The sequence below is a fragment of the Vespa mandarinia genome, unplaced genomic scaffold (genome assembly GCF_050613455.1).
Source record: "Vespa mandarinia isolate Hongniang unplaced genomic scaffold, ASM5061345v1 scaffold_61, whole genome shotgun sequence".
NCBI lineage: Eukaryota > Metazoa > Arthropoda > Insecta > Hymenoptera > Vespidae > Vespa > Vespa mandarinia.
Window position 1 is genome coordinate 691,371 of NW_028197195.1, and position 25,777 is coordinate 717,147.

General features: G+C 29.1%; 1 protein-coding gene, 1 long non-coding RNA gene and 1 pseudogene across 5 annotated transcripts; 1 reads left to right on the forward strand and 2 right to left on the reverse strand.

The window, feature by feature from the left end:
• Positions 1 to 1,454: 1,454 nt before the first annotated feature.
• LOC118450392 (uncharacterized) lies at positions 1,455 to 25,305 on the reverse strand. 4 transcript variants are annotated; one of them, XM_085664498.1, is made up of 6 exons: positions 25,228 to 25,305; positions 24,827 to 25,118; positions 13,091 to 13,596; positions 11,770 to 11,869; positions 1,804 to 10,123; positions 1,455 to 1,729 (listed from the first exon to the last, which is right to left on the reverse strand). In XM_085664498.1, exons 5-6 carry the CDS (start codon positions 1,967 to 1,969, stop codon positions 1,455 to 1,457), a joined length of 441 nt encoding a protein of 146 aa, XP_085520624.1. In that variant the 5' UTR covers positions 1,970 to 10,123; positions 11,770 to 11,869; positions 13,091 to 13,596; positions 24,827 to 25,118; positions 25,228 to 25,305. The 4 variants fall into 4 exon arrangements, with proteins under 4 accessions (XP_085520624.1, XP_085520625.1, XP_085520626.1 ...); XM_085664499.1 differs by lacking the exon at positions 24,827 to 25,118 and having other exon boundaries at positions 25,228 to 25,247; XM_085664500.1 differs by lacking the exons at positions 13,091 to 13,596; positions 24,827 to 25,118; positions 25,228 to 25,305 and adding an exon at positions 12,325 to 12,463.
• On the forward strand, positions 6,609 to 7,574 carry LOC146872057 (uncharacterized; annotated as a pseudogene).
• On the reverse strand, positions 15,490 to 17,858 carry LOC146872058 (uncharacterized). The gene is made up of 3 exons (XR_014983732.1): positions 17,697 to 17,858; positions 17,230 to 17,615; positions 15,490 to 15,535 (listed from the first exon to the last, which is right to left on the reverse strand). It is a non-coding gene; the product is annotated as an uncharacterized LOC146872058 (long non-coding RNA).
• Positions 25,306 to 25,777: the final 472 nt, after the last annotated feature.

The following is a 25,777-nucleotide window of genomic DNA, read 5'->3' on the forward strand; positions in this document are numbered from 1 at the left end:
TTCTGATATCCTTTAATGGCATCAACTCGTTCGCACATTGGAATGTAACCATGTTCATTAATGGTGTAACCCAGGAAGTTTATTACTGTTTGGTTGAACAGGCAGTTTTTGAGATTGATAACGAGGTTGTTGTCTTTTAAGCGTTCAATGTGTATGTGTACCAGATATTAGTCTTCATCGTCCGAGAATACCAGAATGCCATACACGTAGACGAAGACGGAGTCCAGTTCTCTTAAAAGAGCGTCCATAAATCGTTGGAACGACTGGGTGGGGTTTTTTAGACAAAAAGGCATAACTAAGAACTCAACCCAAGGTGTTACGATGCCAGTTATTCGATGTTGTCTACGTGCATAGATAGTTATAGATACACTTTTTCGCAGTCGAATTTGCTGTAATGTTTTCTATCATGTAAAGAGATCTTGAATGAGCGGAGAACTATATGTCAGAATCAGTAGCATCATCGAGTTTACCGTAAATATAGTCACCGCACGTTCTCCAGGTGATGTCTTTCTTTCGTATCATATGGATAGGATTGGCGTAAATTCTGCTGGAGAATCTAATGATTCCGGAGTTCAGAAGTTCTCTGATTTGAGTTTTTGCCGCCGTTGCCTTTTCACCCGCTAGTTTACGTGCTCGTGCAATAAGACTAGTAGACCATGCGTAATAATTTTGTGCGCAAATGGACGTACTTTTAAATTTAAGCATGTCTTGCTCTAATTGACCAAGTGATTTCAACGAATTGTTTTAAAAGTTCAGCATATTTAGTAGGCAAATCTGAACTTATGGATGAGATGCCGTAATGCTGTGCTTCCATTGCATTACCTTTTGACAAGAGGTGAGACACTGGATCTATCAATTGTTGATATTTTTAATCAATCAACAAGTTTTAGTGAATTAAGAAATCAGTTCCGACGATTGCTATTTCCACGTCTGCGATGATAAAAGACCAGCAAAAACCTCTACGGAGATTTAAATCAAAGTTGATAATTTTCGTGCCGTATATTTGTGATGAATTTGCAGCATAAAGTGTGAGTCGGTATTTCTATTTTTATGAAACGTTTTGCAGATGTTATAAACACGACCGACCCAGAGTCAAACAAGAATTTCTGTTTGGTAGTGTAGACGGAGCTCTTTTGGTCTGGAATTGCTGTCTTTCACTGCTCTTACTAATGACAGCGACGTTAGTTTCCCTGATTTGTTGTTGTCAGGTTGTCATTGAAGCAAATTTACAAGGTAAAAGGCAGCGTTTTGCTTCGCTGCCAAAACTTTGGTGATAATAGGAGATTCTATTGCGAGTAGGTGTCGATGATCTTGGACTGCTGCGACTATAATGCGTCGGAGATTGTCAAGCCTGTAGTTGTTGGTTTTGTTGTTGCAGTAGAATGAGTTGTGATATGAACACATTGATCTCCATCACAAAAAATTTTTGAATTTCTATGAACTTTGAGTCAATGTCATAAAGAGTCGGTGATGCAAGATAGCATGTAAAGGTTGCCATACATAACCTGGTTATTGTGTTGAACGTAAGGCATCAGCTCGTAAAAACGGTCCGCATTCTCGGCTATAGGATCATGTAAAAGTTTACTTGTGGTAATCATATAGGTTTTGATATATGTTGGTATTCGTTCAAGCCAAAGTTGTTGCAATATGCTATCATCAACGAAACCATCAGCCAATTCGCGTATTTGTCGCAGTAGCTGAGGTGTTCTATTTGGGAGCATTGTCTCATCTAAAAATTTCTTTGTTTATGTCTGAAATCAGAGAGTCGTGAGATTACCTCGTTTCTTAAAGCTTTATATTTACCTGTAGCGGGCTCCTGTTGTATCATGTCTGAAATCAGGGCCTTAAGGACCGTCAGGTATTTTACTTTATCATAAATGATTCCAAAAGTAGTGAAATCAGCCTCAGCCATGATGAACCAGAGATCCGGTCGAATTTTGGTGAACGCCGCAAATTTAAGTTTACTCATCGAATAATATTTGTCACGCAATATACTGTTACAGCCAGGTGATTGATTACAATTGTACACAGGTTCTACATACCAAAAGTATTTCCTACTATTGTTCCTGTTATTGACGCTGGTGCGATAGAAAAAACTGTCGCAGTGTTTCGTGGCGTCATTTGTCCGTTGTTATTCTGTTTTTTTTTATCAGAATGAGTTCCTTTGTCGTCTGTATCTTCTGTGCTTAACTAGCCGTTGCTGTTAATTCCTGGAGATTGGATTCAGTTTCGCGCTAAATCCTGTGTATCACGTCTGAAATCAGCTCGATCGTGTCTTAATCAAGATCCTTAAGGACTGTCAGGTATTTTAGTCTGTATATATACTGTTGGCTCTTAACATGGTGTTCGATGTTTGTGATTCTTTTTCAAGTGTTCTGAACATGAGGCCCGTATTTTAAGATGAGGCAGGATGGCTGACGCCGATACGTTTTTCCTTTTATACGATATCTTGAGGCACAAGGATCACGTCAGTGTCACCAATTGTTGTCAAATTATCGTTGATAAGTCTCTATGTGGAAAGAACTTCGCACATTCAGTAACAATAGTGATAACAATAGTGATCAAGTAACAAAAATAAGTACATAAATATAATTAAAATGATTCTGGAATGAAAACACGAATTAATCGATTTGATACTCCATTAGACTACTACAAGCTATTCTTTTCCGAAGAATTGATATTATTAATTGTTGAAAAATCAAATCAGTTGAAAAGAAAAATCGGACACAAAATAAAAATTCTGTGTTCATTTAGAAAACCTTATGAATAAGCAACAACTCTGAGTGAAATTTATTGTTTTTTTGCAATTAGGTTATTAATGTCGCGAGTTAAAAAATAGCATTACTCCGAATGTTGGATAAAAGATAAATTTTTGCCTAATGACATTTTCGGACGCAAGATAAATAGATAAATATTTCTCATGCGAATGCTTTACTTCAGTGAGATTAGAAATAGGCTAGTAAAAATAAGAGAATTCTATAATAATCCTTGCCTTTCATTTCAAAATAATTTTAATCCATTTTGTAACATATGCATCGATAAAAATTTATTATTATACAAAGGCAGGTTATCGTTCAAACAGAATATTCCATCCAAACGGAATAGATTTGGCATCAAATCTTTTATATTCTACGACTGTAAAACTGGATACGTTCCAAATTTTATTGTATATGCAGGCAGGGATTCGCAGATAACAAAAATAACTGAAAAGTCTCTCGGAAAATCAGGTGAAATTGGAATTCCATCATTAGAACCATATATAAGAAAAAAGCACACCTGTTTATTAATAATTGGTATATTAGCCTGACTTTGTTCGCTTGTCTCCGCAATAATACAACAAACGTACTGTAAAACAACATCGAAGAAAGGATATGACTATCATGAATGAAAAATTAAAGGCACGTGAAATATGTTTTCGGTCTTTGTCTAATATGTTATCGCTCAAATGGCAAGACAAACGCGAAGTATACATGCTGACCACTTTTCACTTCGCAGATTTTATAAACACAAAAAGATTAAATTACCAAATGAAGTAAGTTATCCGAAAAAACAGTCTTGCATAGCAGATATTATATTATACTGCAAATATGGGCACGGTAGATAATAGAATAGAGATAAAGTAATAACTAACGTTGAATCCATCAAGAAAAGTACTAAATGATACAAAAAATTTCTTCCTTTTATTTAATGTGGCTGTTTGGAATGCATTTTGTTTCTACAAGATGAAAAAGTGACAATGCGTGCATTTCACCTTCAATTACTAAAAGATAGTTAAAAAACATAAGACGTTAAACAATAATTATAGCAATCATAATATTAGGTCCGTGCGTATGAAATGTCGGATTTTCTTTAAATGTGAACGTTTGTCTCCCTGTTTTTGTTATATTTTTGTTTTTGACATAACCTGGTTTATAGTCGTACTGTCCATTGCCAGAATCACATTTTAGCAAAGAAGATTTTCTCAAAAGTGTTTCCTTTTGTTATTTGCTATGAATTTTGCACCGATATGAATTCAACCGATATTCGTGTAATTTTCTTATATGAGTATAAACTTGGTAATAATGATGCAAAAGCTGCGCGCAGTATAAACCAGGCATTTGGGGAGAATACTGTGAACGATCAAAAAGTGCAGCGTTGGTTTGAAAAATTTCAGTCTGGTGATTTTTCCCTGCAAAATGAACCGCGTGGAAGACCCGAAACGCCTGTGAAAAATGATACTCTGAAAGCATTGGTGGAATCCAACTGTTTCTTCAAGGGAATTTGCTGCCAGAATGGAAGTTGACCATACAACAATATTGCGATATTTTTCTGAAATTGGCATGGTGAAAAAAATGGATAAGTGGATACCGCACGAACTAACCGAGCGAAATAAGCTGGATCGCTTGAACGTATGCTCATCATTGCTAACCCGATTTAATCGAGATCCATTTTTCGATCGGATCATTACTTGTGATAAAAAATGGGTTCTTTACGACAATAGGAAAATGTGTGCTCGGTGGCTTGATAGGGGCTCGCGCTTGTGCTCATACTCTACGACCATCACTTCATCTACGGAAAATTTTAATCACAGTTTGGTGGAATGTGACTGGAGTAATACACTACTCATTCCTTCGAACTGGAATGACAATTACAGCCGTAAAGTATTCCCAGTATATTGAAGAAATGCATGAAAAATTGAAAATTATACGCCCATCACTTGTTAATCGGCATGGCCCAATACTTCTCCACGACAACGCTCGGTCGCATACATCGTACAAACAATTGCGAAATTAAATGAATTAAAATATGAAATTTTGCAGCACCCATCTCCTTATTCACCAGATCTTTCGCCAACCGACTTCCATTTATTTAAACATTTAGAACTGTTTTTACGGGCTAAACAGTACGAAAATGAAGACAGTCTGAAAAATGCCATATCAGAGTTCATTGATTCTAAAGATCAGAATTTCTTCAAGACAGGCATCTATCCATTAAAATCTCGTTGAGAAAAGTGTATTGAAGTAAATGGAGCATATTTTGATTAAATAAACAGCTTTTAGAAAAAGATATGCAGTTTAATACATTCACTTAAGAATCCGACATTTCATTCGCGCCAACCTAATACATCTACTGCCTATCAGTCATAATGATTAACAGATAAATATTACCCGTCATTCTGTAAAATTATGAATAGCAAAAAAACGTTGCGAAACTGTGTAGGGTGGTCAAAAAATAATATAAGGAGAAGATCACGGTACGAATATAAAGATTGTGATATGTGATTCTGCATCGTTCCTTATTTTAGCATATATAATTATACTATTAATTAATAAAGTATAAGTCTTCTTATTAGTTTTTTGCGTATTTTTCAAACTTTTTACATAAAAATGTATAAATAAATTATAATTTATTCCTTTATAACGCTACTTCGATTTAATGTCATAGTAAGAAGCGTCATGCACAGTTTACGCGCAGTTCGTGTGGAAACATGCTGTACAGAAATACAATCCCGCGGAAAGTCCAGTCGTAACTAAAAATTTAAGAAATTACAAAAGGAAGAAGAGAGAAGGATTAATAGCAGAAAAAAATATTGATACCATCAAACTTGTAAACTGAAAATTTGCACAATCCATGTTTGGAATCTATACAAGTAAACGCAAATAATTCTAATTTCTCTCTACCTTCTTAGCAAATAGAACGCATATCAAATATATTGTGTTGTTCGGAAAGTTATCTCGTTTTTTTCCCAACAGAGGTATCTGTTGTATTTTTAAGCAACTAACTTCATTGTTAAACTATATTGTTATTACATATTTTAACATCTAACATTTAAAGGAATGTTTGTAAACAATTCTGTTTGATTCTGTGCAACTGTTTTTTCTTGGTGTATTATGAAAAATGAAATATCAAAAACAGCATTTTTGGCCTATTTTGCTTTTTTATTACGAAGGCAAAAATGCTGTTCAAGCGAGGGAAAAGTTAAGTGACATATATAGAGAATTTGTCTTAACGTAACGCCAATGCTCAAACTGATTTGAAAAATTTCGTTCCGGCAATTTTGATATTGAAGAAGCATCACGTTCTGGAAGGCCAATTGAAGCTGATAAAGTCTAAAAATAAAGGTATTGCAAACTGCCCAATAATAACACAAAACATCGCTGCGAGATTTAGAACACTAGAACTACCGACCGGTCAAAATGACCAATTATATTAATTGTTCACAAGATTTTGTCTTGAAATTTTATTTAATATTTTATAATAATGTTATGACTTTTACTAAATTCATGTATTTAACATATATTATAAATTATTTTGATCGTTCACTTAAATTCATTTCAAAATAACCGGTCAGTATTTTTAATGTTTCTGTGTGAAACTTTTTTATTTTCTTATTGATAACTGTTGTATACAGTTGAAATACCTACACTCAGTACAGTATTCAGTAATTTTTTTATTGGCAGTTTTTGTATAAGGTTGAAATAATTTCAATATTGTGGACAATTGTGCTGAATATATTTCTTTCAATTTATAGTTATCGTAGCTTGAAATGTAAGTAAATTGTGAATATTTTTATTATAATAAGGGAAAATATATTTAGAATATTTCTATCCAGACACTTTACCCTAAAAATGCCGAGATGTCCGAAAATACCTAAAATTTTAGAGAACATAACAAATATAAGAGAAGACTTTTCCGATATCGACCAAAGTGATTTTGATCCTGAGATTGGACCAGCAGATATTTCAGAGGATCAATTAGAAGAAGAAGCGTGTGTTTCCTCAGACAGCAATAGTGAAGAAGAGAACATCCTGAATGTACGTAAATAAAGAAGACTTTTGAGATTGTCGTCATCTTCGGATGAGAATGACCGTCAACAAACTGAAATTGCTCCTGATGGAATTATCTGGATAAAAATAAAAGTTGGATCCACTCCAGAAAGGACATCAATAAATAGCATTTTCAAATCAATAATTGGACCCACAGCATATGCAAAACGAAGTATAATGAAGGGCACTGTAAGTAGTGCTTTTCTTTTGATAATTAATCGACGAATGATGGATTATATTAGAACATGCACAAGACTAGAAGCTTTTAGAGTTCTTGGTGAAAAACGGGATCTATCTCAAGAAAAGTTTTACGCTTTTCTTGCAATTTAATATGCACGTAGTGCTTATGAAGCTAAAAATTTGAAATTATCTTATTTATGGACTCAAAAGTGGGGACCAGCGTTTTTTTCGAAAACTATGAGTAGAAAGGAGTTTACGGATATTTTAAAATTTATCCGCTTCGATAAAAAAAATGAACGGAATGTACGATTACAAACGGATAAATTTGCATTGATTTCAAATGTTTGGTATTCATTCATTGAAAATAGCCAGAATTGTTACGTTCCAGGACAAAATATTACAATCGACGAGCAATTATTTCCAAGCAAAGCGAGATGCCGATTCACGCAGTATATGCCGAACAAACCCGATAAGTTCGGAATAAAATTTTGGTTAGCATCTGATCTCCAAAGTAAATTTATAATAAATGGGTTCCCATATTTGGGAAAGAAAGAAACAAGACAGTCATCAATTTTTTGTTCCAATTAGCAGAAGAACTTATCACAGAGTATAAAGATTCAGCTGAACTGGAAAATTTGAATGACTTCTTGAAGAGCCCCGAGAGTTCTAATATACGAAAAACTCGCAAAATAGGTTTTTGTAATGAAAATAAAACTATGAATATATGTTTTGGCTGTAAAAAATATGTTTGTGGTAAATGTACATTGAAAAAAATTTCTTTATGCAAAAATTGTGGTGATCCAAATAATAATTAAACCTAAATAAAAAACAAATAATAGTATTACCTTTTATGTAAATAGATGTATGTATCATGTACTTGCAACGTTAGAATAAAATATATTTTATTTTCTTTAAAACTTTTCTTTGAATTTTTATATTTTGCCAACTAAATATTAGACCGGTCAAAATGACTGGTTTGGTAAAAATAGGTATATAACAACTGTTGGTAGTATTAAATCTGTCGAATTCGACCATTTATAATCACGTGAAATGATTTGATTTTGTTTCAAAGATCGATATATGAGTTCCATATATTCTTATAGAAAAAAATTGCTCCGTCGGATTATGATTTGCTTCTCAAACGACAAAAAAATGATCCATTTCTAAAGCTAAATCATAACTGGAGACGAGAAATCATGGAGCAAAAGAGATGAGCTCGCTCAAAGTACCTCGAAAACACTAATTCGAACATTCTCACCATTGATAAGCCAATCTACTGGCTGCTAACTTATAATAAAACTCCTTATCTACTAGATTTTAACATCTTAAAAAATTTAAACTCATAAATTGAATCATGCTTAAAACTCAGCTCTGACCACTAACTTATAATAATTACATATTGGAACAGATCAATCGTTTATAAAAAGTCATGAATCCTGTGTACTGAAAAAACAAATTAAATGCTATTCAAAAAAATCGTATAATTAGAACTGAACTGTAACATTCTACTAAGGACTCCTCTTCAAATTAAAGAAACAGTTAACAAAATAAAAATGTTATACAAAAGGCCGCATGAATAACAACCACACAAAATGATTCATCCAAAAGAATCCTGAATTATCCTGACAATATTTTTTAAACCAAAACAAAGATGACAAGACAAAGCTAGGTGGTAGAAAAATAAGACAAGAATAAACAAAAGACAATTAAACAAATTAATCAAAGAAGTAAACATAAACATACAAAATATCCAGAATAACAATATAACAATAACAAAAGATACTCTTTAAAGACCCCAGAAATCACTTTCACCAGTAACACAAGCAATAAGACACAAAATTCTTTGTGCAAAATAGTCAAAAGATGTAAATGATCAATAATACCAATACCGGACATACGAAAACTCCACGGCTCATGACCAAAAATACAGAAGATTAAATAGAAACATTCACTGATCACATAGAAACAACACTTCACAAAGCACAAATTTATCCCGCTAGTCAATAATATTTATAGAAATACATCCTGCGAAGGCTTGAAATATATATCCTGAAGATATATATTAAGATAGGTAAAAAATTAAACAATATGAATTATATTAAATCTATCTGATATATATTAAATCTATGATCTTATAAATAGAGACGTTGTCTCAATGGACATATTATCCACATGCTACTTTTCATATATAAACAATTTACCTAATATCTATTACTGACAAATTGTAATGAACATGGAATATAAAAAAAAAATTCTATACATTGCTTCGAATTACAAAGGGACTGCCTAACAAATCGCCAAAGAAGTGTAAACAAATGTAAAAAATCTGCATCATTCTGCAAAGAAGCAAGCATATTAAATACAAACAATTAAAGTAATAATCTCCTTTAATTTAGAAGCATAAAATTACCATTGAAGTTTGTACATGACCACGTTCACTGGATGAAAAAGTGAAGAAATGTAATTTTTTAAATTAACAAAATAAGATCTTAAGCTTATCTAATAAAAACAGGCATGCATAATATAAGAAAACAAGGAAAAAAGGCAATTAAAAATCCTAAAACAGAATTACTAATGGTCATGCTTGCCAATAACTTATTGGAAAAATTATAATCAGTAATTTATGTCGCTTCGAAACTTTGATTGCCAGCATAATGTAAGATTAGGAAGATATTCATTTAAATGTAACTTTCGAAAGAATAGTAGAAATAATACTTTAACAACTATATTATATAAATTATGTAATATATTATTATATATATATTATAATTTGTATCATATATATAGTTATTTTGTATTCACTTTAATATTTTGTATCGTATATTGTATCGTATATATATTTATAAATTTAAATATTATAAAATTTGTAAGGTAAGTTAAAGCAGAGCAGAATAATTCAGTTTTACCAAGCATCGAATGTCAAGCAAATGAACAAGAGTAAGTTTGTATATTACGAAAGATAATAGACAAAAAGCATTTGTAGGTTTCCAAATACTTTGGCCTAAACCCAACTACAATAACAAATACTAAAGCGACTTGAATTTGTTCACTTACTACTTAAGAAGTTCTATGGTTCTGAGGTTCCAAAATACTCATTTGCGATGTGAATCGAAATTGACTTGAGAAGCAATGATTATCTGAAAAAAGATTACAAACCAAATTTATATGTTTTATATAAAGTAGGTATTTCTTCTTTAAATGAGGATGCTTTAAATAGACAAGTTACAAGCAGATATCGTATGCTTTCATATATACACTTACAATAAATTAATCTAGTACTAACTAGCAGCATGAGCAAAAACACAATTACTTATTTTAATATCTTAATAGTTTTTTAATAATTTAAACATATGTAATGACATTATATTTTGATCATGGAAATAATTTTTTCTTTTTTTCACGTAAAACAACAGACATTTTACAAAAAAATAAAAGATACGTGAAAATATCTTCTTTTTTGAAAGAAATATGTTAATTTTAACAGATAACAGATACGATTAAAATCCTATAGTTTTCTAAATATTTTTGGACGGTATACGGAAAATTTATAAGGTATTAGAAAGATTAAACAATAATGCGATATCTACGACTGGGGTATTAATCCGTATCTTTACAATTTCCGTTTCTTGATATATCAATATATTAAGAATAGATAGTTAAAAGAATAGATTATCAGTGTTATTTTGCAGTGCAGTGAAAAGTTAATTATCTCCACTAGTATTAAATTTATTATAATAAAAAGAATTGCAAAATTACATTGGCTAAAAATTTCAATATTTACAAACTAATATTATTCTATAAAAGAAGTATGTTAGTATTTTGATCATCTTCCATGATGCACTAACTCTTTTACACAATAATTATTCATTAAATAAGGAGGCGGACAATAAATTGAATTCGTTAAAATCTATTTTAAAATTTGTTTTAAATGTAAATACAGATAACCGAAATAACAGTATAACACAAATATTCCATTCCATAAAAAAGACATTATATAAATTCCGTTATACGAGATACAGATCTAGTACAACAGACGAAGTTAATTTCCGAAATTTTTCTAACATTGATTAAAAATTTTTTTATATCATATAAAAAGCAACTGACGTGACTAATAGGAATAATTTCTATCTCATCCATGTAACAAATAAGGTAACATACAAAAGAAATTTTAATTTCATGCACATAAAGCATAAATATTTTCAACAAAATAAAATAAAATAAGTGAAAAAATAAAAATCTAACAATTTCAATACCGTTTTATATCGTTATAAGGGGGTTACTTGTAAAGTTTGTGATTATAAAAAAGAAGTTAAATAAAACCTTATACGAACAAACATTGACTCTAAGATTGTTTTGCGCGCAATCTATTCAAATACACATATTCCTCAAAATTAATTGAAATCGCAAACCGTAAACAAATTTAAATAAACGTAAAAACTCAGTTAGCTTCGCAATTCTTCTTTTACTTTATTGAATCAAGAATCGACTCATCTAAGGCTGCATGGACAACTGCACAATAAGATCTGATATAAAACGAAAGCAATATTACTAGTATCATTATTATAATATAGAAAACTCTTTGTGAAAGTATATGTATGTTAAGTAAATAAAAAGAGGTTACTTGAATTTTTATTAATAAAAACTAATTGAAATAAAAAAAAACAACACAAAATAATAAGGAATTAATAATTTTGGTTTATTTAATAATAATAATTATCCTAAAATAAAATAAAATAAAATTTTCAATGATATAATTAACAAGAAAATAATATTACTTACGTACCTCTATTTGTATTGTACTTGTATTGTACCTTGATCATATTACTGGATAGTGAGAGGGAAGTCACCTTCCTTGTTTATCATGCGAGAACAAAACAACTTCCCTAAAAAATACCAAGCAAAATAGAACAATAGAATGTTCGTCCTTAATGTATGTGCTTTTATTAGAATTTACTTAAAAATTTTAAAACCACACATTTAACTTAACTTCGGCTACATACGAAAAGCAGTAAAAAATAAATCTACGTTTCCAGTATATACGTACCGTGTATAGAGCTTCGTCAATTCGTAGAATATCATGTATTATAAAATGAAAGTGTTTTACTAATATAAATCAAATATATATATATATATATAAGATATTTTTTGAAACCCCACCTGGAAGATACGAATTGACTAATTCGAATAAGTCTTCGTTAATACGAACTTTATTGACAAAAATACTATAACTAGAATGTAACAACTTGGAAACTATAATTATTTTCTCATAATCTAGCCTACTTAAAACATTACCCGTTAAAAGATAAATCACGCTCTCTTTGACTACCAATCGGTTTACCTCACATATCCATACATACACACGCCTAATTAGTCGAGAATATTCCATCGCTTCGTTCAACTGTCGACCGGTACATTTCTCACACACACACACATGACTAACTAGTCTGGAACCTTCCCATTCCATAATTATATATATATATATATACACACACGAATGTGCAAAATCAGGGTATAGAGCGAAATTGAAACAATTGATCTCACAAAATAATTTAAAGAGTATATATGTGTATATATATATGTATTATATATATATGTATATATATATATATATAATAATGCTACTAACGGTCCGTTCGGCAACACAAAATCTTACAGAATGTTCTCTTTTTGCCTTTCAAGTTTTTTTTCAATCGTAACTGTTTTACAAACCTTTTTTTCAATCGTAACATTCAAGCATCTAAATGCCTCAATGTCAATACCACGCACTTGGCAATAACAATCCTGATATATGTATACCCGTATATATGCGATTTAGAGGAAAGTCGAATATAATAGATAATACATAATACAATCAATTGATTAAATAACCTAAAAATGATTGCATTAATCACTATTAAAACCATAACAAAGAATACACATTACGAATATAAGAGCTGAAACTCCAAAAACAAGTACAACGCAATAAGCTCCACGAGGGGCATGTCTAGATTACAATTTTATTTTCACGAATATATCTCAAATGCAACACTTTTTCAACTTGAATAGTATATTTCGATTAGTATATTGGAAGAATCTGTAATTTAAAAGAAATAAAGTAGATTTACCTGTAAGTAGCAGAACGACGAACTTCTTGGCAAATTGTACCAGCACGCGCAATCTTAAGTGGTCTTGATAATAATAACAGTAGACGATGTCTGTGGATTTATCGTTGACAATCCACTATGTAGAGAGAAACTTTGCACATCAAGTAACAATTGTGATGTTTATTCAGCTTTGTTCGGTGTGTAGCAGGTATAATTAGACTGTGGCTTCCAGCAGTTATGACTGTTGTCTCTAGGAGAGTCGAAGAAAGAACAATGATTTTCTTTGTGTTTCCGGCGTCTTTTTCGTCACTTTTGTTTATTGGTTCCCCGCGTATGCGCTTGATGGCGCCGAGACATGTTAGTTATGTGTCTTGCCGGAAGAGGCGTAACAAGTCCCACATATATAGCACCATATTGTGAACATTTCGTAAAATAAACCAGGGCCGCCTTAATAGTTTGCAAATCATATGCCTTTCCATCATATATATTTGACTCCTTCATTCAGTCCGCGAAAGAAATGGTACATCCTGTAAATTTTATAAAAGTTTAAAAAGACATCAAAATTATATAGCTTTTTATCCGTATACGTTTTCAGCTATGAAAGTGATTATATGTCAATTTATCTAAAAGTTGTGAATACGTTCCTAAAGCAACCATCCTCATCGCGTACATTTGTCACAACAAATGAATACATAAGAGCGAAAAATAAATCGAATAATAAATAAATTTATCTGCGTAATAAATTTCAATCTTTCTTATAAATATTTTGAAGAAGTAGTATTTATCTGTATCTATTCATTTTTATTTAAAAACGTCTATTAATATAGAATTTATAATTGAAATGAAATATTACGAATCGATAGAAGTCGGAAATTATACGAAATCTTCGGACGATTACTAAGTAGAATATAGTGAAGCGACAAATTTGCGGCAAAGTAATAATTTTAAATAAATTAAAAAAAATAATCGGACAATGAAGACTATTATATAAATCCTTCATTATATATATTTGTCTCGAAGATTATCGTCTTACTCTTTTGAAAGAAATTAAATCCTTTAAAATCCAATTCCTTTTTCGTATTTATAAACAAAATTATATATTGTATGAAAGTTATATAATATTATTTCTACTAGTATAATTATACTATATACTAATTATAAGTATTACTTACATTTACGTTTTCATATTATATATAAAAAAACTAAACAACAGAAAAAAAGAAAACTGGTTGTGTATTTACCACATAATGAAAGTGAAACTTCATTAGTTAATTTAATTTTATTTAATATAGTTTTTCAATTTTAATCTTCCTTGTTATTCCCATGTTCAGTTTCTCTATCAGCAAGTTTTAAAAGTAAAAAGATAGAGCAAGAGAGAGAGAGAGAGAGAGAGAGATTTTTAATAGTTATATACTATATTAAATATATTGAAAGTAACTTATTTATATAAAAGTATTGTTTTATTCTAATTCTATATGACGTAATCAACATACAGGCATCGGGACTAGAGGAATGATAATAAGAATTCGAAAAACAAAGGATGAATCAGGAAGATACTAGTAGGAAATGAGAAACAGAGAGATTGAGAAAGGTAAAGATGCGAAAGCTTCATCCGCTCTCTTACGCTTAAGATAAACAATAGCTCGGAACTTATGCTCTGTTTCACTTTCTATTTCTCTCTCTCTATTCCTACTTTGTATACCTATTTCTTTTTATACTTTATCTCACTCTCTCTCCCTCTCTCTTCCTGTTTCTGTATATTTCTCTCTTCTTTTATTCTATGTCATTCTCCATAGTAACTATATTTAATTCGTATACATTAACTATGCTTTCAAAAATACAAACAATCTTAACATTATTGCTACGTGCTTTAACATCACTCTTTTTATTTCACACGTTGCAAAATAAATAACTAATAACCTTACAGAATATTTTTATTTATTTAATCAAACCTATGTTTTCTGTGAACCTATAATGTATATAAGAATATTCATTCCCCTTTCCACTAAAAAAAGCATTTTCAATAAAATAAACATTTTATTTTTAAAAACTTTTGAATCTTTTTCTTACAAATCAAGTGCCGTTTATTAATTGGATGTAATATGTGATCGTTTTAAATTATATTAGAAAAACAATTGTATACAAATTAGTAGATTCCTGGGCATATTTAATAAAATTAACACTAAGACTTTTTCATCTTTTGATTTCCAAGTATTCTGATTATCTTGTGTCAGAAAATTTATTCCATTTATATACAACCACAATTTGTTGCAAATGAGGACGTTTTTTATTTGCAGCTTCCAGGTTTATAATTCGTATCGCTTAAAGCTTTTTAACTTGATGCGTTGAAGCATAATAGCCATGTTCTTTTTAATCTTTTTATTCCACAATGTAAAATATATTCTTATGCGTTTTTATGCGTTTCCTTCCTTTATTTTAATTCGACGGCACATTTGAGCCCATAATCTATCGGATTATGACGAAAAAAATGATTGTATGTGATGGAGTAACAATTAAAAACTTGTAAGTAATGCGAAAAAATTACATAACTTAATGTGATACATGATTTCGTTGCCAAAATCATCAACTAACAATGTCATGATAATAATATTAGACATAGACATGCATATGACATATGAATATTATAGAGAGTGCTTTGATATGTGCTTTTGCATCTTAAATTGATTTGCAACAAAAAAGAAACTACAGTTGGTCGCCACGTATTCGTATTAGTCACGTCATTAAAATCTTGTTTGTCACTCTAGGAACGAATTATTTTTAGATTCTTGACAACAGGTAAATATAACAAATTTTTAAATTAAATGAATATAAATACATTAAACAATTAAACAATGTTAAATATATATATATAATAACTCAATTATCACCTTGTAATAAACTCTAAGCCTAAAGTACAAATAAATGAATAAATAAAATAAGATAAAATAAATATTATTCGTTTAATATAAATATTTGCAATAAAAAAATTTAGTATTTGAGATGATCTAGAATTACTCCATGACGAGGCTGATGGTGTAGAATTATATAAAATATTCAGACCCAATGATATAATTTCCAACACTATCAATTCATTTTCATTTGCTTTCATAGTTCCAGTTGCATTTGGTATCATTTTTTTTCTATTTTCTTGAATGTGAAAAACTAATATTTAACCTTAACATAGATTTAATATCATTGTTTTTTATACATTCTAAAACCATCTAAGAATTCGAAGAAACATTCACAGATATTTGAAGAAAATTGTAATTTTCCCTCAATATGTAGGAGAATCAGATGGAAAACACATAGCTATAAAAGCTTCTCCAAGTACTACAAGCTACTACTATAATTACATAGAATTCAATAGAATTCAACTAATGGTTTTCTTGACGTAAATCATGTGTAAATTTTAAAGTAATCTAATGAAAAAGTTTCTAATAGAAATGTATCCAAGAATAGTACTTTATTGGATACTTTATTAAAGAATTCACAAAATTTTCCTCCTGTAGAACATTTCACCGAACATACGAAATCTTTACTCCATGCCATTGTTGCTGATGATGTATTTACCATGAAAACTTATCTATTATTATACTCTTTTTGTATAATAACCTGCACCGAATTGTGTATTTAATTATCGTTTCTTGAGAGCTAAACAAATTGTAGAAAACGTATTTGATCTTATTATTAATCTATTTCGTATATCAAGTAAACCACTAGAACTTTTTACAAAAAAACCACTTTTAATGTTAGCATTATGCGTATAACACAATTTTCTTCTGACACAAGAAAATAAATTGTATGCAATACCAAGTACTTTGGATAGAGATGAGGAGCATGGGGAATGAAGAATTTTTGAAATGACAAAATCGTACTTATTAGAATTACAACGAGAATAAGCACATAAATATACAGAAATTTCTGAAGTTGTACAAAACAAATTTAGTAACTATTTTGTTTCCTACATGTAGAAATACATTAAGAATAATGTATATTAATATATGATATAACAAGATAAACATATATAAAAATATTGAATAAACTTTATAAATGGTGTATATATAAATAAAAATTCTTATATTATTATATATGCTTATATACTCATTATTATATTCTATTATGCATATATTCTCATATATGTTTATATATGCTCTATTTACCAAATTGTTAGAGTTCTTTCATCTAAGTCTTTTTCATGAATAAACATTACGGCATAGAAATAATTTCGATTATTCGAATATATATCATCCATCGTATTATCGCTATATTTTACTTATATTTTTCTCAATTCCTGATAGAAATGTGTATGTAAATTGTGTAATTACATTTTCACTGATATTAAATTCACTCGAAAGATTATTTAAGACATTCCGTTTTTGTATTTTACTCCGATAATTTTTTCTTTTTATATCCCAAAATTCGGAAAAATTTATCCACTACGAAATCAATCTAAGTATCCCTTCCTTCGCTCAACACATTTTTTCCATTATCTTTAGCACACGAGTTCTTACAAAATATTTGGGACATCGTTGGAAGTTAGAAATAACTATGCGAAAGAAGAAAAAACTGTTTACACTACTCGTTGTTTCGCTATCTGAAAGCAATTATGGCAATCAGTTCAACTTACCAGTTATTATTTTAGATGTGTTCACACATGTTTACACATATTCTGTTACACATGTCACAAAAGTTTCTCTTGCAAGAAATGTTGCATATTACTTGCTAGTGCATCTGCGACATATCCGTTGCCGTATCAAAGATAGAAAAAAGGGAAAAAATCTAAAAGTAGTCGTTTAGTAATACAGTAAAGTATAATAGTAGTAGTAGTAGTAGTAGTAGTAGTAATTATGTTAGGTTTAGATTAGGTTAGAAATACGACGACGTATCATAATATAATTAATGTAACATGACGCACATGACGTAGTAGAGTAGAAGTTTTATGTGTTGTATCTTTCAACATATTTTCTAAGGTTTCTAATTTCACCATATAAAGTTTGTTAAATTTTGTTATGGAGATAAGATTTTATTCTTGCAAAATTTAAGTTCCTTATAAAGTCAAATCGCTTTATATTTTTTTAATTTTTGAAACACAAATATAGAAGATATGCATTTATTGCAGAAATGTTTATCATTATGAAAAAAATTGCCAGTGTCCACCAATGACTTCACTTACATGAATAATTGACGATATATATATATATATATATATATATATATGTAAAGAAAGTATACTTTCTTCAGGTAGATTTGCCGCGCGTTTCATAGCCCCCCCTTCCATTGTCCTTTATTATTTACAATTTCTTTTGTGACATACAAATCGAGTCGTTAAGATTTGGAAGAGAAACGGGCAGTATGAAATATAACAGAAGAGAAAAGTAACACAAGGAGCTATAAGAAAATTTATAATATATAATATTAAATAAAATTTAACAATGTGAATAATAAACGTAAATTGTTGTTTCTTTGTTCACGGGTAAGACTAATTAGAAACTAAGCATTAATTAACAAATAAAGATTTATCATTTTGTTCACAGAGAAACATATTTTCGTTTATCACCTCCCATAAGCAATCCGAGATATTATATATATACATATATATATCCATTCTTATATATATATATATATATATATATATATATATATATATATATATATCTATTCAGTAACAAAATGCAACTAAGCCAAAGTTGATTTAACATCTGTATTGTTAAGAAGGTACAGGAAAACAATTTATGAAGTGTTTAGAAATCAGTTTTCCTTGAATGTTCAATTACATTTATTTAAATAATTTTAATTGAAATGTTATGTACACATATTATTTAATATTACTGATATAATATTGATATAGACAAAAATTTGTATTTCATGAATGTTTAAATCATTAAAATTTCTTTCAAATTTCTTTTTGTAGACCGTTATCGAAGTATATACAAAATTATTAAATATAGTTTTAGGATACAGTCAAGAACAGGGGGTTAACGTAACTCTTTTTACATTATGCTTATATTGATATATATATATATATATATATATATATATATATAAGCAATACACAGAACAGAAATTCGATAGAATGTTTCTTGGAAATATTGGTTGTCTGTTCTTGCCCTTTTTGCTAATCTCATCACTGATGAAGAAATAAGATTTAAAATATATAAATTACAATCACATAAATTATTATATGTGCAAATAGCGTAAAATGAAGCAAAATATTGCAACCTGATTATACTAACACAATTACTTAATCATAACTGTTCAAATTTTATAGCCAATTACTACTGCATAATTCAATGATACCAACGAAGTGTGTTATTTATTAATGATCAAAATATAATTCATGACAGTAAGAAAGATTGTTGAGAAAACTATCAAAATTCGGAAATGTACATTTTCATCCTTATCACAAAGTCCTTCAAATCAAATTATTAAGCTCCACATTAATTGTTACAGAATGTACGATGATTTCCATATTCTCTGGATACATTAGAAAAATATTAACGGTACATTTGAAAGAAAAGAAGTATAAAATATGAACAATTATTAATACCTAATTGGCAACTTGGAGATAGTTTTTTTGATGAGAAACATTCTGATTGTAAAATTGTTCAGATAATAGTTCATTTTATTTGTAATAATTATAAATATAAAAAAAATCTGAAATTGATAAACATGTTGCTATAATTTTTTTGCGGTCATTATATGTGTACATGCACATTTTTCGAGAATTTAAAATTGACATTGTTTTTACCTCTTAAAAAATTAATGCAGAGTCATTATATCTACTGTAAAACTTTATGAATTTTTAAATATTTATGAAGATGTCGGAGTATATTTTATTAGTGCGTTTCATACATATGTATATGTAATAATACTATTATATTATCAGTTCCCATGAATAGAAGTGGTAGTAAAAGAAAAGTAACAGAAAGATTTACTTTGTCCATTGTAAACAGGATTTTTACACAGGCAATTACTTTATCTCCATATGTGTTTTAGCCATATATATAGTGCTATATTGCCAGTCCCCATAAATGAAAGGATTGTGAATTAAGCGAAACAAGAATTCACTTAGTCAATTGGTCGCAAAATGTTATATGCAAAAAATTTAATATAAAGTTGAATTATACAAATGTTGTGGACACAGCTAAGAGCAGAATAGAACATAGAATGTAAATAAAATTGTAAGCTGTACTTATGTAGAAATGGTTTTTTATAATTGAATAAGTTATTAAATATTATAAAATATATTAAACTAGCTTTGGAAATAATTTATTAATAATAAGTAATAGTAAAGCAATTTAATAAAAATAATAATAGATAAATAGTATTCAAAGAATATAAAATTAAAAATAAAAATTGGACTATAAAATTATATTCTTTTATAAAAATATTAGGCAGCCTTTAATTATAGATTAAACAAAATAAAAAATAAAAATAATACGATTACCAAATATAATTGACATTTTATTTATTATATCCTATGGCGTAATTATAATAATGTAAAAATAGTCAGTTTTTGATCAAGTCGTGAAGCCTTTACTAGAGGTTCATCTTAAAAAACTTAAATTCGATCTGATAGATAAATAAATTAGAAAAAGAATGAGGCAGTAGACAGAGTATTAGAATAAATTTTACAAGCTTCTATAAGTAGTGTGCGTACAAGTTCGGCTCCACGTACCAATGAGTTAGTTGGACAATGTTCAGTAAGAGAATAGAGAGCTGGTTGTAGACTCATTGATTTTTTAATAAAATCTTACAAATTTATTAGATTCTTTATTAAATTCAATATACAGATTTATTAACTGACCTATGAACAGTCTCACAAAATGAAAAATATGGACTTATTACTTACTAATTACTCATTATTCTTATTGGTTAACGATTTTACAGATTGCGAAATGAGGACTTATTAACTAATTACCAACTTACCTAATGGCTAAATACAAAATTCGGGCCGAAGAATTAATCATGGATTTACTAGATCTCTAATTTTTAGGTACTACAGAATCACAAATACTGGAGAGACTTTCCAGATTTTCTCTGAAAAGTCTCTTCTGGTTTTCTCCCCTTCAGATGCATCTAGCTGATTACTTATGAAATTTACCCAGGATAAAAAGTTTGCTTCCTACAGGATGACAATATTATTTTTAAGATTCTGGTCTATACTTTCACAAGAATTCTACTACATCAAAAAGCAAGATCTGGCTAACACCGAGATTTACAGAATTTGTCAAAAAACATATTTACAAGGAAAGATAGCAGAGATCTAAACTGCTTTATGTCTGAGGAGGTGAGAGTTGGATGCATGACTGATTTAAGGGTGTAATAGTTATAAAGTGTTCACAACATTGTGGCAGGAAAGTGAGAATTTTCTGAAAATGTTAAAAGGCATCGATTTACTTCCTATTCTAAGATAGTCCTATGCATTATACTATAGACAGCATACATACTATAGACTGGTATAATGGAGAACAAAGTTTCTTAACAAAAACACGTAAATTTTCTTTAATGCTAACTCATATCTCTTTATCAAACATAGTTGTCTTATAAAAAAATGCCCTCTTTAAGCATTGCGCTGTATATCTATGATGATCTAATATAGTAATGAGATGTATTAATCATATAATCGTAAGTAATATTCGATAAGAAATTAAAAATGCTCTGGATTCTCATATTTCTTCGGTACCAAAAGTAAAATAATAAAAATTAAATCGAAATCATAATTTTAAATAAGATTTTCTTGCAAAATTTTATATTATCAATTAACAAAATGTACCATTTATATATTTCAGAAAATTTCGATTCTTCAATTAAATTAATCGGACATATAATTATATATTTATTATTCACGCTTACGATATAACATCGAAACTATATGATATCGATATCTAGAGCTCAGAAGGACATAAGTCAAGCTTGTAAATTCAACGAGTATCAAAGGGTAGCCAGAAAATTCGCTTAAAAATTTTTTAAAAAACTACAAGAATAATAAAATGATATTGTTTTAATAAAAATTGATTATTCGTTTTTCTACCTTTCTAAAAAATGTTTGTGACGTGATGGTTAATTTTAAACCTTATTTTTAGCATACTCTTAACTTCATTTATTTTGTTTAAATTCTTTGATCTTATCAGTTAATTATCAACGTCGTTATAATATTATAGTAATATCGTTGTTCATATTTGAATCTACACATGAATTAATTGCATTTTTCTTGAAATGTATAATTATAAAATGATTATCAAATATTTACTTAGTAAAAACCTACTAAATGCCATTCTCTATCTGTCTGTTTTAGTCTATATAATGGTTTATTTAGTTTACAAATTTTTTTTTCTTGGGAGATTTCTTCAAACTTTTTTGCTTCGATTATGTATATATTGTTAGATAAATAGCCTTGAACATATACTTGGTGCACAAATATTGTCTTTTCGAAACAACATGCCAGATTATAACGTTTTTATACTTACTAACTTTTGTAAAAAGCTTAGCTTAATAGACTTCTTTTCCTTCTTAATCTCCATGTGCAACTAATCTCCGAATTTTTCCAGTGATCTGTCCTATTTTCTCAAATTTATTCATTAAACTTTTTTATCTTTTCGTTTAATCATCAAGGTGTATGTGTTGTTTTCTAAGAAGCTATCATATTTTCCTCTCGTCGCTTCTAATCAGAATTTTTTTAACTATCCATTGCTTCTTGCAGACTGGTTGGTATATTGTATCGCCATATACTTCCTCTATTGTTTTGTAAAGCTATTTTGATCGATATAATTTTCCAGTTCTTTCAATATTTAATCGTCCAGAATATCTTTTAATGGAAGTGGTCTCTAATAATATATTTCTATGATGTTCGTATTTTCTTGTTGCATCAATTTATTCAAAGGTACTTTAAAAATTGTATTTTTATTTTATGAATATGTTTTCTCGTCTATCGGGATTTGTATATCTTTTTGTTTGCTTTAGTCATCCAGCTATGTCGTCAACAAACAAATTTGTTATGTACTAACGATTACGAGTCCTGATTGTATCTGACCCTTACAACTTTTTCTTTGATAACACTGAACTTACACATTTGTAAAAAATGGGACAAAAAAGTCTTTGGCGTAAAGGTTTTAAAGGATTATCTCATGTATCGACTAATTTCCATTTTTTTTGGCCGAATATCCTTCGCGCACTTTATATCGATTTAAAGAAAAAATTCTGATAAGCATCACATGAATTAAATATTATTAGATACTATATTGTCATGAATTTTCGTTGATAGTGATTTTGTAAAGGAAAAAAAAATATCTATATACATATATATATATACTTTCTTCAGGTAGATTTGTCGCGCGTTTCATGACCCGCCCTTCCATTGTCCTTTGTTATTTACAAATTCTTTTTGTTACCTACAAATCGAGCCGTTAAGATTTGGAAGAGAAACGAACAGTAAGTAATAGAACGTAGAAAAAAAGTTAGCACGAGAGATTATGCGGATATTCATAATAGATAATAAATAGTAAATAAAATTTAAATAACGTGAATAATAAACGTAAATTGTCGTTTCTTTCTTCACAGGTAAGACTAATTAGCATTAATTAACAAATAAAGATTTATTACTTTGTTCACAGAGAAACATATTTTCGTTTATCACCTCACACAATTAATCCGATATATATATATATATATATATATATATATATATATATATATATATATATATGTATAAAGCATCATCAAAATAAGGAGATAAAGATAAACGCAGACATACTGGAATAATTATAGAATTATAAAATTTGCTAGAACTTTGCGTTATACCCGGAGACAGAACTTTGCACTCCATTCTAAATTACAACATTCATCCGGTCCTACCTGCTTGAAATTAAATATTCGACCACACAGAATAACGTGTACTACTTGCCTACCTATAATCTGTATTTAAAAAATAGCAAGAAGATCATTCCTATACACACACTCCATGACTATCTCTCATACCACCAGAGTGCGAAAACAAATAGGAAATATGCCCCGAGGCACTTGCGATACCCTAACTCAAGCATGTAAGATTCTTAATTAATAAGGAGTACGTACCAATTGCTATAATCGATTGTCAAGGCTAATGATTATTACGTAAATGACTAAAGCAAAAAGTACCAGTACATGCTACAATAGAATATATGCGCACTAGTAATATACGAGTATTTCCATGCAATATGTTGTAAATCTACTACACAAAACGATATAAATGATAATATATTAGTATAGTAGTAGCACAAAGTATGAATTAAAATGATGAAACAAGAAGATCCTATCCTGAGCTAATAAAAATAAGAATGCACAATTGATATAGACAATTAAAAATATGCCACCTGCGAATAAATCCAAAAGAGGAATTGCATATGGTCATGCTCGTCAATAACTTATTTAAAAAATTATAATCAGTAACTTGCGCTGATTCGACCCTTCCACCATCATGGCATGATTGAGCACTGAAGGTATTTTAATTTTGTTCACTCACTATTTAAGAAGTTCTACGATGGTTCCAAAACACTCGTCCACGATGGAAGTAAAAATTAAAGGAATATGGATCCATAGAAAGTTGAAAACAATGTAGTTTGATATATAAGTAAGTTAAAAATGAAGCTTAATTTCATTGTAGGCTGATAAGACACGATCATAATGATGATCAGTAAAAAGACAAACAAATTTTTATTAAATTTAAATTAATAGAAAAACTGTGAAATTATTAGGTATGAAATTTAAAAATTCACTTACCAATATTTTTTTATAAAAGAAAATGTATTTATCATTCGATTATCTTTATTGATGCACTGACTGTACTATGCGAATAGTGTGACAGTATGAAAAGAAAAATAATTTTAAACTTTACAGGAAAAAATCATAACTGTGACTGACTGCTTTGCTCCCAGTACATTTAACTGCATATGATACTAAATCTTAAATCGCGAAATATGGACGAAATTAAATTAACGAACAAAGGATCCTTCTAATTCAGGATTATTATATTATTTAACCTATACAACACTATCATGGTTGCATTGATTATCTGAAAAAAGAAAGAAAAATAAAGTTATTAGTATAATAACTTTGTTCTTCTTAATAATGAAAGATTTTTTGAATTATGAAGAAAATGTTCAAAAAAGAAATTTACTTACTGTAGTCTTTGCTGATCCTTTGCACGATAAGCATCCTACCTCAGAACGATGACAAATGATTTTTCTTTTATTGAACTTGAAAAAAGGAAACAAAATTATTAGTATCATTGTTATATAATAAAAAATTATTAAAATTATTAAAGAACTGTCTACAAACAAATTTACTTATCAGTTTTTGTTGATCTTTTGCACGATGACCTTCCTGTCCTAGGATCATGAAGAATATGTATCAACACTGACTCCACATCGCGAATTTATATTGCATCTAATTTTATTTAATCAGATTATTTTTAAAATAAATCATACGGATTACGAATAAACACTGCTTCTACTTCATATATTAAACTATATATATATATAATATATATATATATACACGAATACTGAATTTAATACATCGATCGATCACAATTATAAACACAAAATCATTAATCAGTGTAAAAGCGAGAAAAATATTAATATTATAAAAATAAAGCTAGAAAATAGAAGACGAAAAAGTGCGCAAAATATCGCGCATTCCGTTATCAACTGATATATTGGAATGTATGTT